The sequence below is a fragment of the Scatophagus argus genome, chromosome 3 (genome assembly GCF_020382885.2).
Source record: "Scatophagus argus isolate fScaArg1 chromosome 3, fScaArg1.pri, whole genome shotgun sequence".
NCBI classification, from domain to species: domain Eukaryota; kingdom Metazoa; phylum Chordata; class Actinopteri; family Scatophagidae; genus Scatophagus; species Scatophagus argus.
Window position 1 is genome coordinate 17,845,479 of NC_058495.1, and position 16,326 is coordinate 17,861,804.

The 16,326-nt window shown below is 42.9% G+C and overlaps 1 protein-coding gene across 4 annotated transcripts in view; it reads left to right on the top strand.

Moving 5' to 3' along the window:
- Positions 1 to 16,326, top strand: part of LOC124056666 (plexin-A1-like) — a 181,150-nt gene that overhangs the window by 87,398 nt on the left and 77,426 nt on the right. For all 4 annotated transcript variants that reach the window (XM_046384335.1, XM_046384337.1, XM_046384336.1 and 1 more), the window contains exons 5-8: positions 9,054 to 9,154; positions 12,021 to 12,144; positions 13,299 to 13,452; positions 14,555 to 14,654. In XM_046384335.1, the coding sequence (XP_046240291.1) occupies positions 9,054 to 9,154; positions 12,021 to 12,144; positions 13,299 to 13,452; positions 14,555 to 14,654 (479 nt within the window). The remainder of the gene's footprint in view (positions 1 to 9,053; positions 9,155 to 12,020; positions 12,145 to 13,298; positions 13,453 to 14,554; positions 14,655 to 16,326) is intronic.

The following is a 16,326-nucleotide window of genomic DNA, read 5'->3' on the forward strand; positions in this document are numbered from 1 at the left end:
ACTGGTTTGCTGCCAATCTCGTTAGCAAGCACATTAGCGCAGACTGATATCAACACACATAATAAGCAGCTGGTTGTATCAATCAAGAGTGACATTTTAGTGAACTAGACACAGCTAATCAGTCAGTTCTAAGTAGCTCAAAGATTAATTTTCCACAATTCGTCAAAGTCTGGCCAACAGAGAAAGTCCTGAAGTTAACAAGTGAATAATACAACATTTAAACATCAGCTGCTGTGTGTGTGTGTTTGTGTGTGTGTAGCATGCAGGAAATGTGACTGACTACTGAAATGCTTGAACAGATTTTAAATAGGAGGTTTTTTTTTTTTAATTATTTATTTATTTTCTTCAGTTTGGCTCGTGAACTGAGCCCGCTGAGCTTCTGACCTCTTCATTTGTATTTATGAACGTGACTCCAGCTTCATTTTTTCCACTTACTGGCTTGACGTATAGCTCCCAGTACTGGGATGTCCTGTATTCCACATGCACACACAAACCGACCATATACACGAATGGACTACCCCTGCACGCGCATGCACACACACAGACTTTAAGCAAGGAGGTGGTCATTGTTATGTAAATGTTAATAGACCTGGTGCAGCGAGGCGGAGATGGGAGTACAGTGACTAGAAAGAGAGGTGCTGGCGTGGGTGGAGGTGTAGCCATGTAGGTATGTGGCACTCAATTACAAGAGTTCAAACCATTATAGCACCCTTCTCAGCACAGGACTGAGCACATACACACATAAACCGTACATTGGTGCACATTCACACACGTTTAAAGATCTTTTGTACTTTTTTTTTTTTTTTTTTTTGTAATGGCAAATGTCTGTATTGTCAGTTGGGTTCATTCCATTGTCTGTGTATGTAAGTACAGTCACATTTGTAAAGGTAGTGAGAAATTTGCATTTTGTTTTATCTTAAGGCAGATGTTTTTAGGTGGAGGAGTCTGGTGGCAGTGGCTGAGATGTATGACCAGGTTATAGAAAATTAAAAAAAATAAATAAATAATCAAGTGAGGCCTTTCTACAATGTGGTTTCCATGTCACTTGTGGTCCCCATTATGCTTTTGACTGAAAATTGTAACTCAGATTAATTATTCTTTCTTCTCCCACTTTATCTCACTCCCCTCTACCTCTCTAGCAATGACTACGGTCCCCTCTAGAGCCAAAATAAGTATTTAATCAAAATATTAGATAAAAACGTCAGCTACTGTTTGATGATTTGCACACACTTGCTGGTTTTTAGCTTGTCAAATGTGACGATTTGTTGCTTTTTATTGATATATTTTTTTTGTTTGTTTTGTTTTTGTTGTTGACACAACAAGCAACTTAATGACGTCAGCTTGGGCTTCAACTAATCGTGGTGGGGATTTTTCATAGCTGTCTAACGTTTCATAGACAAAGCAATGAACTGGTAAATTGAGAAAATAATCTGCGGACTGATCACTGGTGAGGGGAGTTGTTGAGAGGAACACTTTCTCTGTGTCTCAGTAGCGCAGACTTCTCTCTTTCTCTCTTTTGCCTTTTCTCTCAGTTCCCTCTTTCCTGTTGTCTCACTCTCTCTTGTGGCTTTTCTCTTTTTAAAAAACACTACGTGTACTTGATTGAGTGTGTGCATGACCCATCAGAGAAGTGTGCTCAGACACTTGTCTTGGGCGTGATGCTATCAGTCTTAATGGAGGTCTAGCTGTCACTAGATAGCTCTGTCTTTCTCTCATCTCACTCTGTTTTACTCTGCTGTCTTTTCCCAAAGGATGGCGTGATAGAGCGGACTGATAGGGTTAGAAAAGAGGACGAGATGGATAGGGAGGTTAATGGTTTCTCTCTCCCTTCATCTCTCCTCCCCTCCTCCCGTTTCTTTTCAGTCTCCATCAACCGGCCGAACAGTCGGTCCTCCTGTTGCTTGGAAGCGATTGGGGCGGAAAGATGTGGCTCCGACTTGATTGTCATTGGATGAGACCAATCAAAAGCTGGCATGGCCTGCGGAGCGTCTCCGAGTGGCGCATCACCGCATTCGGCCCCTCACCATATAACAATGAAGTGTCGTTCATGCATGGCAGCACGGGGAATTGTTTTGAATTTGAGTCAAATTTCCTTTCAAATTCATGCACAGCAAGCCTCGTCAGACTCGGTTATGAAATATCAAATAAGGGAGCAAGCTGAGCGGAAACGCAGAATGGCAAATTTTCTTCTAGTTCTCACTGTCAGAAATTACAGAAAGATGAACAGGATACAGATAAACACAGTTGGAAAAGCATTCAAGCATACCGACTAGGGCTAATGATTATTTTCATTGTTGATTCATTTGTTAATATTTAAAAAAAGTGAAGTCCGCAGTGTTCTTTAAGTTGGTCCTGTTGTTCAACCAATAGCCCAAAACTGAAAGAGATTCAGTTGCTCAGATTCATATGCTCACAGTGATTGAAGCTGAAACTGGCAAATGTTCGCCTTGTTATGCTTGATAAATCAAAGGGGCACCCCAGCAATTTGGATTTGATTTTCTGCCTTATGGATTAGTTGACTAATCGTTTCAGTGATAATAACTAACAGCCACAAGGGGCAAGCAAAGTTTGTGTCTCTCACCTGAATCACAGTTGTACATATTAGTTTGTAAAGTATTTTCTTCCTTTGATGCTGTCAGGAAATGTGGTGTCACAGGAAAAAAAACAGGACAAATATTCATCACATTTGAGCAGTTTGGGTTTCTCATCTTCGGCTATGTTTTTTGGCGTAGCTTTGTTAAAATGCACATTAATTGATTTCAAGCAATTCCTTCTAATTTGAAGTTAAATCATCGTCCGCTGAAACATGCTGGCGGTAACTTTGACTGACAGGATGCACGTTAGCACAAAGTCAGTCAGACAGATTTTGTTTATTCTGTTCGTTTCTTTGCCAGTTCTCCACAATCACTATCCATCCACGCACCTACCAGGCATGACTTCCACTTTACAACTCCTGTGAGAACAAATAAAGAAAAGCTCTCTGTGTCTGTGTATATGGTGGTGGGTCGCTTGGCAGCGCTAATGGAAATGCCAGCTGTGTGGCTCTTCACTCCTCACCAAGTCCATTTACTAAAGTGACAGAGTCATTTACCAGGCCGCCGGCCTCTCCCATCCTCACTTAATTAGAAGACCCCTAGGCCTGTCTACCTTAGCCAGTCACATTTACCTCTTCCTCTCCCCTTTTCTCTCTCCGCAGTCTCTTTGTTCCAATTTTTTTGTTTTTTGGGGTTTTTTTTTTCAATCTCCGTCTCATCCTTTGTCTTTGTCTCGGTTTTCCTCTTTTGCTCTCCCGTTCTACTTTGTTGTTCTCTTTCTTCTCTCTTTCTATCCATCTCTTTCACACAGGAGGTGCAGAGTATCATGGACAAATGGCCACACAGAGAGTGAGAGAGTTTATTTACCTGTAGCTTCAGATTAGCTCTTTTTCTGAAGAGTTAATGGGAATGTCCATGTGATGAGGGTGGTGATGAAGAGTGATGAGGTCTCATAGCTTTATTTTTCAGTTTTGCTCCTCTTCCTTCTTTTCTTTTACTCTCTTTCACTCTCTCTCTATATTTTGTTTTCTGTAGCCAGTCCTTAGTCAGTCCTAACTCATTTATTCTCATTTCAGGTATCCCTTTCATCATAGATAAAACCCATTTTTATGTGTGTGTTTTTGTCCAAAAAAGAGACACATTTTCTTCTTAAGGGAATTCTGTGAAGGTACTTCAGCACTTAAATTGTCATCATTATCTGACATTACCGAGGACAAGGACAACTATAACATTTCTTCTTGAGAAATGTCATATTATAACTTGCTTCTGGAGAAGGTTTTACTGCTATTTTATTTAGAGGTACTTCTGTATTAGTTTGAATGTGCTTACAAACACACACTGACAAGAAGCTCTTCTACAGCTGCTGTGAAATCTCACTGTGGGCTCCTTGTGTGTGTGCGCGTGCATGCTGTATATACAGTATGTTGGCTCATAGTGGTTTCGTACGAGAAAGGAATTTGAGATGTCGTCTTTATTGGCCTCGAACTCACAATATGTGCACACACAAATGACAAATAAATAAGTTGTTTGATTTTCCTCTTGTTTTCACCGAGATGGAGTATAGAAGAGAAGATCAAAACAGTATTTCAGAAGAGGCAAAACAATGATGCGGATGAATAATTGAGCCCAGCGCAGGAGAAAGAGGATAAAAAGATAAATTAAAGAGGCGAAAGAGAAGGAGAGCTGTTGGTGTGGGAGGAACGGCAGACAAAAACAATATGAGCGAGTTAAAGATAGCGAGGCAGGCAGGAAGGGCAGTTCGCGCTAACAGCACCGCAGGGAGCAAGTTTTGAGAACTCGTGAGCAAGAGATTGCGGCGACCTCAGGTGGCACTATTTACTTCCGTCCACAGTGACACATAAAGACATAATTCACTAAAATACATCTGCAGCAAACAGTTGAAGTTGACCACAATGGCCAGATCTGTCAATAACATCTCTGCAGTGAAACAGTGATTTAGTATTTGGACATCATTCAGCAAATTGAATGTGACAGCAGATGATTTTTTTCGATTGAACACAATGATGTGATTGCTGTTTCACACTTCTCGTTTCTCCTGCTGCACAACCTCTACCCATCCTCCCTGTCTTTACCCATCCTTTAACACCCTCCCCTTCCTTTCAGTGCCAAACACTCCCAGTCTTGTTTGCTTTGCTGGAGCTTATCTCCAATCAGTCAACACATCAAGCTCCTGGCCAGCCATTGATCTTGTAAGCCCTTTACAATCCAGTCAATGCACACATGCTAACCTAGCCTTTGATACAAGCCCCTGTTTCTGCACCTCCCCCGAGCAGGTATTCCAGAGCTAGAGGAACTAGCTCACTTACATGGACACCCTGATGAGAGCCATGTTTCTGCACTGTGCCTAAGGGATAGCCCGAAAATCTACCTGGGACTGGTACAACTCCCATTTGTAACGATTCATTGCAGACATGACAACATGAATTACAGCAATGGCAGCTGCAGCACATTTTGGAGCTGTAGTTACACTCTAGCAAACAAGTTCAGTTGTATCTATCTTTCTCTATATATCTTCTATCTTTGTTTTTATTTCTCTGTCATGGCATTTTAGTCGCTCTTCTGGTAGGCATAGATTTGTTTTTTTTTTCATGCACACGGCTGTTCACAAAGTGAACCATGAGAAGATGGAAGATGATTGAAGGCTGTTGATAGCAGAGAGGGTTGGTGCAGATGATGATGACAGGTGATAGTCTCTCCTCATCTTCCTCATCCTCCTCTGCTCCTTCTGTTTGCCATTGGTTGAGAAAACTCCAAACAAGGAAAAAGGATTTCTTGTCTTTCCTCCAAATTTCTTTTCTGCTTAACCACAACTAGTAAAGAATACAGAGTGAGGTTTGGTTATAAGGAGTGCAGCAATAAAAGAACCACAAGTTTATGAGATTGCTAAGAAATATCTCCGGAATATGAATATGTGAAATCACTCCCCCAGTCACCTCTTTATGTACTTTGCTTTGTACACTGGGGCACAGTCGGGCTGGCATAGAAAAGGGCCTTCTCTGAACTGTTGCCACAAAATTGGAGGCGTAGTATTGTTCAAAATGTCCATTAAGGTAACAGCCCCCGTCCCAATACTTTTGTCTACATTGTGTATCTAGTATCGAAACTGATCGTGTATGTGTTCTCTCTCCTCAAATTGGTGTCCTACACTACACCAAAATCAAATTTATCTTCTCAAAAGGGATTAGAGCCATTTGAGGTTAAGTGTTAAGCACAAGAGGTTCAGTGGTAGTTGTTCACAGAGGCATGGGCATTACTAATTTATGAGGCAGAGTCTCATGCACATATCTAAAAATAACTGAAAATAAACTGATTTCTTCCTCTTGGCTCCCAGACAGTGTAACCCCAGAGAAGAGACTCTCTTTTGGAAGACATCTCAGCTACGCCCTCCTCCTCCTCCTCCTCTTCTCCTTTGCTACAGACTCCCCTTGTGTTTGAATGTTTAAAAAAGGATCCGCAACAAGGCCGATCCTTTTGTGTCTGTAGATTTAACAACCAATGAAAAGCCACTCTGAAAGCTTTATGGGTCCTTCGGGTTTTGGGGGTGACCGTCGCAAAGCCTGTTAGCTGGACGTTTAAAGGCAGGTGAAAGCGCTCTGTAAAAACAGATTGGAGAGGAAAGGTGGAAAGTTTATTGGAGAAAGGAGATGTCATGGCATTGCGATATGGTCAGGGGGAAGAGAACTGACAAGAAAGGAGGAGAGAGCATGGAAGGAGAATTGAGTTACAGCGGTGGATGCTATTGTAAATAAGGAGATGGCAAGAGAGAGGAGATGGCGGGCTTGGTTTATAAGGTCATTTAAAGGAGTAATGTGGCACGCTGTCGGGAATTGGCTTTCATTAAAAGAGCCATCGAGAGAGACAGGAAGAGGGAGACAGCGAGGATGTGTGTGTGTGTGTGTGTATGTGTATGTAAGCAGTATTCCCAACACACGCAGGCACACATTTTTTGGATCTACATACAAGTACATTCCTGGCTCCAGTAAAGCATTTTATATCCTCATTGAGGAAAAACAACCATTTTAGCCCACTACCACATTAACCACTCTGTGCCACTCCCACCGAATGAAGCCCATGGTGGGATCACTACCATTAGTACAGGAGCAATTGTGAACAACAGGCCATGTCTGTCATTACACAGGGCACTGATGAGGTTATGCTTGCTCACCAAGGACCCATATTGTTAGTGTGGTTTATGTGCACCATTGTCCTTAATCACAGCCATAATGACAAGAGAGGGAATTTTTTTGTGATACGAGGAACGGCCTGTTCTTGCCCCCCACCCCCCTTTTTTTTTATTATCGTAAACTATGTGAAACACATACTGTGATGATTTCTTTCCCCCAAGGAGTCCAATCACATCTCCTCAACTAAAGCTGCGTTTGCCTCATCCATCTCTCCATTATCTGCTCATTTATTCACACTCCTTCTCCCTATCTGTCATCCTTTTATTATATAAGACACACCAATCCCTTGTTCCATCCTTCTTTCAGTTCTCCTTTCAGATGAAAACTGGACTCGCACACATTCTGACAATGACACATAGCAGCCGTCTGCCACCATATCCCATCTACTCAGCCTGTCCTTGATGATTTCGCCCCGTGTGTGTCTTCCATTACACCTTTCTTCCTTTCTATTCATCCAGAAGATGACCACCTCTCCCTCTCTCTCTCTCTTCTCCCTCCAGTGCCTGCTATTGCTCGTTTGCATCATTTCATCTGTCTTTCTCTGTCTGGGCAGCTGGCCAGCTAGAAAGCTACTGTACTGAGTTCTGTATTGACTTCATATTGGAGGAGGAACAGCGTGTTTCAGCCTGTAGAAAGGAATAAATGAGATGCTTGGAGATGGATGAATCTCGGAGAGAAGGATGTGGGCAGAGAAACAAGCAGAATGAACGTGGAGAGTAATGGAAATAACTAAATGTATAGAAGCGGGAAAGAAGCATAAGAAAAGGGGGATTAGTGGCACACATGTGTTTTGTCTGTCTGCCCTCATCGTGAGCAGTATTGTTCTGTCAAAGCGCCCCAAGGCCAGTCTGAAACAAGACATTTCAGAGCATGAATGAGTTCCATCATGTCATATCTATCTCATATCTGTGTTGTACTTAAAGCTCATGGAGGAATTCCGGCCCCAGTTTAATATTTCAGTGCTGCCTTCTTTTGTCCGCCTGGTTTATAACCAGCTTTATCTCTTACCTCAGGCCTCTGCTCTCTTTCTGCCATATGTTTTTCTTTTCTCTTACCTCCCCCCCACAGAAAAAAAGTCACCCCCACTGGGCCAGACACTACTTTAGTCCCCACATACCACTTGGATGGGCCTCTTATGGTTAAACCTGTGTGTGTGTGTGCACGCACGCGTTTACTTTATAATAATGTTACCCAAGGGTAGGGTTGTTAAATGCTGTTACTTACCGATCAGCCGGCTCACTCTCTGCTGCATGATTTAAAAGTAGTCTGCACTGGCAGTTCGATATGTGCAAACACACACACACAATGAAGAAGGGATCAAGCGACTCATCACGTGGGGCCCTTTGGTGAAGAAAAGTTGAATGTGGCGCTAACACTTTCAGACCGATGCAAAAACACGTGTGCCTACTTTGTTGCACACTAGCGTTCTGCACACATGCTAGCAATCTGTCTCTCACACACTTAGACACACTTGAGCTGTGGTGAATATCTTGAAATACACACACACACACATTTTCAGATCCATTGGGGCCATGTTGTGAACCATCTGTCATCACCTTTAACAAGAGTGGAGGGCTAACTTGAACACTTGATCTTATTTCTTAAGCAACATCTGCAGCCTGTCAACAAGCTCATACGACCAGTATAGCTGTGAATGAGTGACACGCATACACACACACGCGCACACACACACATATACACTCAACCCATGCCACATCAGTACTTGAGAAAGTTTTGTCACATCGATGCTCTAAGGTCATGTGATCTGTACAGATACTCTCTGCCTCTCATACACATGCATGCGTACACACACACACACACACACACAGATATATATATGCTGGGGGTCTGTCCTTCTGCTCCTCTGTGTCCCATTGGTTTTTGAGGTCATCTGCCAATCACAGCACTGTTGCCATGGCCACCTGTCAGGTGTCCCAGCATGCTTCGCGACGGCTCTCCTGTACACGCTCCACTGGAGGCGGTCACACGCTGCTGGACTGGAATCACTCACCAGAACACACATATGCACAAAAAGAGACACACACACTCACACACAGAGACATGTCTCACAGACTAGCTCTGTTTCGATCTCAAGACTGTACACACAGATACAAACACACACTCTGTTTGCTGAATTCAGTCTGTCTGATAAGCTGTCAAATGCTCATCCCCACTCAGCTGAATATGCAGTTCATTGTCTGATTACAATGAGGATACTAATTATTTCTTCGTCACCTCTCTGCTCTCTTTCTTTTTGTTTCTCTCTCTCTCTCTCTCCCTCTCTCTGTCTGTCTCTCTGTCTCTGTCTCCCTAGGTGGTGAGAGTTCCAGTGGAGAGCTGCGAGCAGTACACCACTTGTGGAGAGTGTCTGGGCTCCAGAGACCCTCACTGTGGATGGTGTGTCCTCCATAATGTGTAAGTGCCACACACACTCATGCACACATTAGCACACTTCACCCGGGTACCCCTCACATGCAGCCCCGCTGCATTGTGTAATGGATCGTTGTGAACGAAGAGTGGAAGCACCCACGTGAATGGCTGCACATTAAGCTCAGGAGGCTTTTGCCACCGTCGAGATTCCTGTTCTTTTAAAGGACAGTCTGTCCTGAAATAGATTTCAAACTGCGCTCTTCTAGTTATTTAGTTATTATCTACTGAAAATCAGGGTGTCAAGGCTTGATGCTCTTATCGGTGGTCACATTTACTGTGTTGATAATTAGTTCAGCTGTGTTCGCACTTCTTCAATATATTATTAGCTGATTTTTTTTTTAATACATAGGAATCCACGTACTGCTAGAATTTTTCACTTTTACTGTTTAAGGAATGGAAACAGTGGATTAATTTATGGCCTTGGGTGTCCACAGCATACAAGGCTTACTTTCATTTTGGTATTTTTTGGTTCTAACATTCAGTTTTGTCTTGTAAAGACTTAAAGTTAACTTGGTGAATATTGAGAGACTATAATATTCAGAGCTTACAGTTATGTGAAATTCAGCTCTACCAGCAGCTCTCTGTTGTTGTCCATCGTATACATCAAACAAGTTTAGTTTACTACATGTAAAGGCTCAGCTGAAAGGTTAACAGCTGTCCAGTACCTCACTGAAACCCAGACAGGCTGATGTGCATGTGAAGTACAAATTTTAGCACGTAAATACAGCACACAGCAGATGAGGGGGATCAGAGGCAGCCAGTTGCTGCTTTGACTGTGGCCTGTGTTGACCTTAGAGACTATTTTTAACACCTTCTAATAACTTCAGTGAGAATGCCTCCAACAGCGATTAATTAGTCACATAATTATGATTCAGAGAAGATCTGTAACTTCCACAACTTGAAAGCTCCTTGCTGTAGAGAGAAAATTATCCTGTGTAAGTCTGTCAACTGGCTAAACCTGTTAATGGCACATAAATAACAACACAGCTTGGCAGCATGTGTCGCTGACACTTCGATTTGTCTTAAGCCCTTTTTACACCAAAATTAGAACATATACACAAGGTTTTTAAATGTGAGTAAACCTGTCGGATTTCTTTCTCATTGTCCATAGATGAGTGTGTCTTTCTGATGTTTTTTTTTTCTTTTCATGTGTGTCACGTTTGATTATCACAAATGGACCAGAAAACAGGAAGCAGTAGAAAGCAGCGTAGAGGCCAGTGAGAGTGTCGTGGTGGTTACTAGATTAGATATCATATTTATAGTTATGTTTCAAAAATACATCTAATCAGTCATTGATGCAGTGAAATACAGTAAAACTGTCTGCAAACTATTAAGTATTACCACAAAGTCAATTCCATTCCTGATGACTTGAGGGCTTGAGTGTGTGCACACTGGAGAGTGTGAGAACGGTTACGTGGTATTGAAAGGTGACGGGACGTGAGAACACATTTGGAGCACCTCAAGCATTTGGCTCAGTGCCATCTCTCGATGCGTTAATTAAACTTACAAAACGTATCACCAACCTTTCTTTCCTCAAGGCACACACACACATACACACACACACACACACACACCCCACCGCCACTTATGTGTCTGTATTTCAGCAGAGATGCAAACACACACAATCGTAATGGGCTTTAACCAGTGATAATAGCCTTCCGTTTGGACACATTTTTGAACGCAGCTCGCTCATTTCCTACCTGAGAGTGTTGCCAAATCTGGCAGAGGGCCTTGCAGACAAAATGGAAAAGCATAAATAGGCAAATTATTTATAAGCCTTGTTTCAGCCCTCTGGTGCTTTTAGCCACATCTTATTAAGAGCCATAGTAGTTTCACTCAACAGTGGAATTGACTGGGGAATACACACACGCATACACACACAAACACACATGCAGGTGTGCTCTAGACAAATGAACAAACGTCATTCACATGAATTCACACAGTCACACACCAGAGGAGCAGAAGAAGGCAAAATGGTCCATAATGAGAAAACATGTACATACCTTTGTGTATCTCTGCTGGTATGTGTGTGTGTGTGTGTGTGCGTGTGTTAGTGACTCTCGGGGGAGTGGTTGGCGACAGCTTTTTCTTGCTGAGCGTGGGTGAAGGCTAACTAAACGAGGGGATGGGGTGCCGCTTCGCAGAGGAGGCAGTTAGCGGTTTTTTCTGCCTCCCTCTTATTGTTAAGGCCTTACAGAGCGCTGCATCAGCACTTTGCTCTCACCACTGGGACCAGTTGTTGTTAGCGCGAAGGTGAAGTGATAGCTAATGCATTATGAATAGCTAATAGTAAAAGGCAACAATATGGGGCTGCGTGCTGATTTTTTTTTTAGCACGATCAGGTGGCTCGTAATAAGCTGGGGAAATCGCTGACCCCATTGATATTCTGCTGGTAGGAATTGTATCGTTTTTACGGTTCAGGGAAACTTTAATGATCGCCTGTATATCTTCCAAGAAGTTTGAATTGGGTGGGTGCAGTAAACTGAAAAAATGAGGGGGTCAGATGTTCATATAGTTTAGCAGCTCTTGCACAAATGTCAGGGCCAATAAGATAATAATATAAAGGCTACAGTAATGGTGGGGGGGGCAGTTAGCCTATTTGTCTTTTATTATTGCTCCCATTTCTGTGAGACAGTGATGGCTGTGCGTGTTTGTCATCTTAATATGATTGTCACATTAGCTTAACAATTCACTTATACCTTCTGTCCCCTCCTCCGTCTCACTTATCTCGTCTTTCTTTCCTCTTGTTTTCATTTCTCCTCTTATCTTTCCCATAATTTTCCCCTCTGTCTCTGTTTCTTTACCCTCTATCCCTTTTTTATTCTCCCTCTCTGTTGCTTCTGCTCGTCAGTTGTTCACGCAAGGACCGCTGTGAACGAGCAGGAGAGCCCCAGAGGTTTGCCTCCGACCAGAGGCAGTGTGTGGAGCTCACCGTTCAGCCGAGAAATATCTCCGTCACCATGTCTGAAGTCCAGGTGCGTCTCCTCTTGTCTGTGGTTCCAGATGTGTTGGGAATCATAATTTTCATGTTTAAACATTAAAAAAACAAACAAAAAAAAATCAGCCGTCTAGAAAAAGATTAACTTCAGGGTGTGATACACTTGTACGTCTGTATGCTCTGACTTGAGGTCATATGCTTGGAGCCCTTCCATGAAGCATGCTGTCATTGGATAATGCATTCATTTTCATTAAAAGTCGTGCCATGATTCATTTTGACCAAGTCTTAAAGTATGCTGTACTTGCTTTTTGCAGTGTCATTATATTTACACTTGTACATCTATGACGTACGTGCATATGTGAAACGTGACAAAACTTTTCTTAGAAAAGTACTTACCGAATATGATACATACCTGCCAAAGATTTCTCTGCTTTGCATAAAACAAGACAAACAAATAGTGCTTCAGATCTAATTGGACAACTACATACTGCGTTAGGACTTACTGATCTGATACAAAGTGCCATGTCTACAGAACAGAGCAGGTCTGCTGTTATTTTTAAGTGTTTAAAATGTCTACATTAACAAACTGGTACAAAAACAGGGAAGACAATTTTAGGAAAAGAGATATAACAGCAGGCAGATCACACCATGTGGCTGTAGCTGCTGGTGGACATTGCTTTTGTTTTATTTCTTACCACAGTTTGTAACGATGTTCAGATTGACCTTTCCTCATGAAAAGTCATTTCAAATTGACAGTATCTGACTCCAAAGCGACTACTGTTCACCACCTATATGTAGATTTGATTAGGAATTCTTTTTCTTTCCATCCTTATGGCAATCTGTAAGTGAGTGTGAGTTCTCATTCTGTCAGCAGCACTTCAGTGTAACCCCATAGGTTTGACTGATTACAGTTTGCCTCACTTTCTCTCTACAGATTAAAACGCACTCGTTAACCTTGCTATAATAGCTGCTCCGAACGTTGCACACATGCATACTTGCAAGCAGTCACCCCCCTCTACTCCTTCTACTGTCACACAGTAGAAGAATGTCACACACACTCTTATGAACCCATCACCCTCCTCCACCCAACACCCATTAACCCTCATGTCATATCTCATAACAATCCATGTACACCATGTCCTTCCATTGATCTTGTACTGGTCGTCTCTCTCCTGCTCGCTCTCTCTCTAGCTGGTCCTCCAGGCTCGTAACGTGCCTGATCTGTCAGCGGGGGTCAACTGCTCCTTCGAGGACTACGTGGAGACAGAGGGGCAGATCCAGGGTGGACACATCTTTTGCCTGTCTCCCTCCGCCCGGGACGTCATCCCCATCACAAGGAACAAAGGTCGGGACAGGAAGGGCGATGGGCGATGAAGTCATTGGGGTAGTGAGGTCACTGGGTGGTGGTGTTGATATGGAGAGTTTGGGTGATAAATGTGAGGAATTTAGTAATGAGTTCTTTTTATGTTGCTACTCCTTATTCCATTCGGCGTGTTTTTCCCTCCTTCTTTAGCCTGTCTGTAGCCCTGTACACCGTATGTTCATCATCGTGGGATGATGTGTCTCCCCCTCAGGTGTCTTTTTGTACATCAGAATTGGAGAAGTCCAAAGCCGTGCATCAATCAGAACAGAATGTTAATCTTACCGGAAGATTTGCTTCTCGCATCTATATTCAGAATACGTTGTCACTGCCACTAACACTCACCTATTCCCTTTCAAAGCCCCAAACATGAGTCTACATTTATCTACTGAAAATAGAACTGTTTTTGAATTCCCATTATCATGCATTATGCACCGTTGTCAGTTTCATTTTAGTTTTTTTTTTTCCCTATCTAACCGACACTGGTTATGCTTCTAACTTCTTTTCAAAGCTGTGGTTTCACTGTGGTTTATCGTTATATTTAAAAATATCTGCATCTTTTTTCTTTTCTTTTTTTTTTGTCGCAGAGATTATGCACCTGTTTCATGTCCAATTCTGTCAAACCACAAAGAAGATAAAAACTTTGGTATCTGCATTCAAAGCGATGAAAACATGTCAGATGGAGCACTCCAAGTTTTCGCAAAGTGACATCTCAGTAGTTCTTCAGCTGAGCCCATTATGCCCCATTACGAGTTCTCATCAGCTCTGGCATCCATACACTGATTGGTGCTGCTATTTTTAATGCCACCCCACTGTGGGTGTGACATGAGCGGCGTGTTGCTAAGTTACTGTGTTTCTTTGTGTGTATGTGTGCTATGTGTTGAGGTCGCACGAGTGGAATTTCAATTTAAAGGGCAACATTATGTTGATGAGTAAATTGTTTTAATGTGCATCCAATTTGTCACATTTATTCTGATTAAATTAAGTAGTTCGGTGTGGTGTTTTTATGTTTTTCTCCAAAACTTTGAAAACTTACAGAGAAATATTATTCTAAATGTAGTAACCTTTACGTATCTATTTGGTGCAGGTGACAAGCGGGTGGTGAAGCTCTATCTGAAATCCAAGGAGACAGGCAAGAAGTTTGCCAGTGTCGACTTTGTCTTCTACAACTGCAGCGTCCACCAGTCGTAAGTTTCAGTCATTGAATATTTCTGGATGTTGTTTGTTCTTTTTTTTTTTTTTGTCTTGCTTTAGTCTTTTAGTTCCTCTCGTTCATGGTTTCCCTCCAGTTTCCCCAGGGGTTGTCTCATGTTACTGTCCATGAAAGATACAGTTTAGACACACAAATATCCCTCCCCCCCTCCGACCTCCACAGGAGGCTTGTGTTACCATCGGGGAGAAAAATCGAACAAGCCGTATATGAGAAACGATTGGGATATGAGATGGTAATTCTAGTCTTATTATCATAACCCACGACACACTCTAATGATACTTGAATGATTAATTCATTATACGATGGTCTGCCTTAATGCCTCCCAATCACAGACTCTAACCTCATTTATGCCTCTTTCCCACTTGATAAAACAAATACTTCCAGCTTTCTTGAGCACTCAGATACTCAGTCTGGTACTTATTTACACAAGAAAGACGAAGGCAAATACAGTAATACTGTAATGTGGGAAGGAAGTCATGAGCTTCTTCCATCTCCTTCGCACTCCAGATGCCCTCAGCTATCTGCCCAATCTCAGTTCACTGCCTCTCCTAATCCACCTTCTGCTCACCCATGGAGCCACACCCGTAGGTCAGTCCTACCACGAGCCCATCGCACCCTGCCGAGGTAAAAGAATCCTCCAACTCCTCCACCCTGCCCTGCGTCACACCCTCCCTCCTGTCCATCCACGGTTGATCCAGGGGAGGCTGAAACGTCTGCTGGGGTATTAGCCTTGGGGCAGCAGATGGCTTGGCGGCCCCTGGGGTACAGCAGGGCTCCATCCTGGCTTCCCTCTGGATGTCAGATGAGCCTCCTTCGAGGATTTAGCGCAAACACACACACATACATGCACATAGACATGCGCGTCCACACCTCTCTCTGCTCCGTCACCTACAGCTCACTGAAGCCCTGAATGCCTCGGACACCTAATCCGTTACTATGACCTTTAACCCAGCTACCCCTGTCCCCGTCCCTTCGAGCAGAAAATCCCCTGCCACGACAACGATGATAAGCTCGGCTGGTTAAGGATGTGGTGGTTTACAATGTCACCTCGCAGTTAATTCATCTCCCATAAGGACCCTGTGATGTTGGCTCTAATTCCCTGTGTCTTTTACTGACTAAAGCACATCTGTAAATTCTGTGAGTACAGATCGCTTTCTGTTTAAATCGAAAACCCCCAATTAAAGAAAAGATGCAACATAGTCTCCCAGTGGATGTATTAAAACGTTAAAGATCCTAATATAGCAATGATCTCACAAATAAAGTGTTGGAAATGCATCAGAAGTGACGCAGACAAGAGAGTCACTCATTTGAAGATATTACCCCGATGAACTTAAAGCCGCTCCCTGATCTAATACAGCCTCTGAGTGATGTAATGGACACGTTTAATGAAGTTACAGATATGGCATGTTGCAGCTACCACAGCGACGAGAGATGCTGAGATAAGAATCCCATTTGGAGCTGGTAGTCCGGCCTGCATTCCCTGCTGTACACCCACACCCACATGCACACCCCACCCCCACCCCCAGACATCAGTGTGCAGCATCTGATGAAATCAGACTGGTAATGTCATTGGTGTAATGACTTCAGGCCCACACAGCCACATTCAAGGCCCTGTTTCCAGAATGCTTGGTCAGTCTTTACCAGTA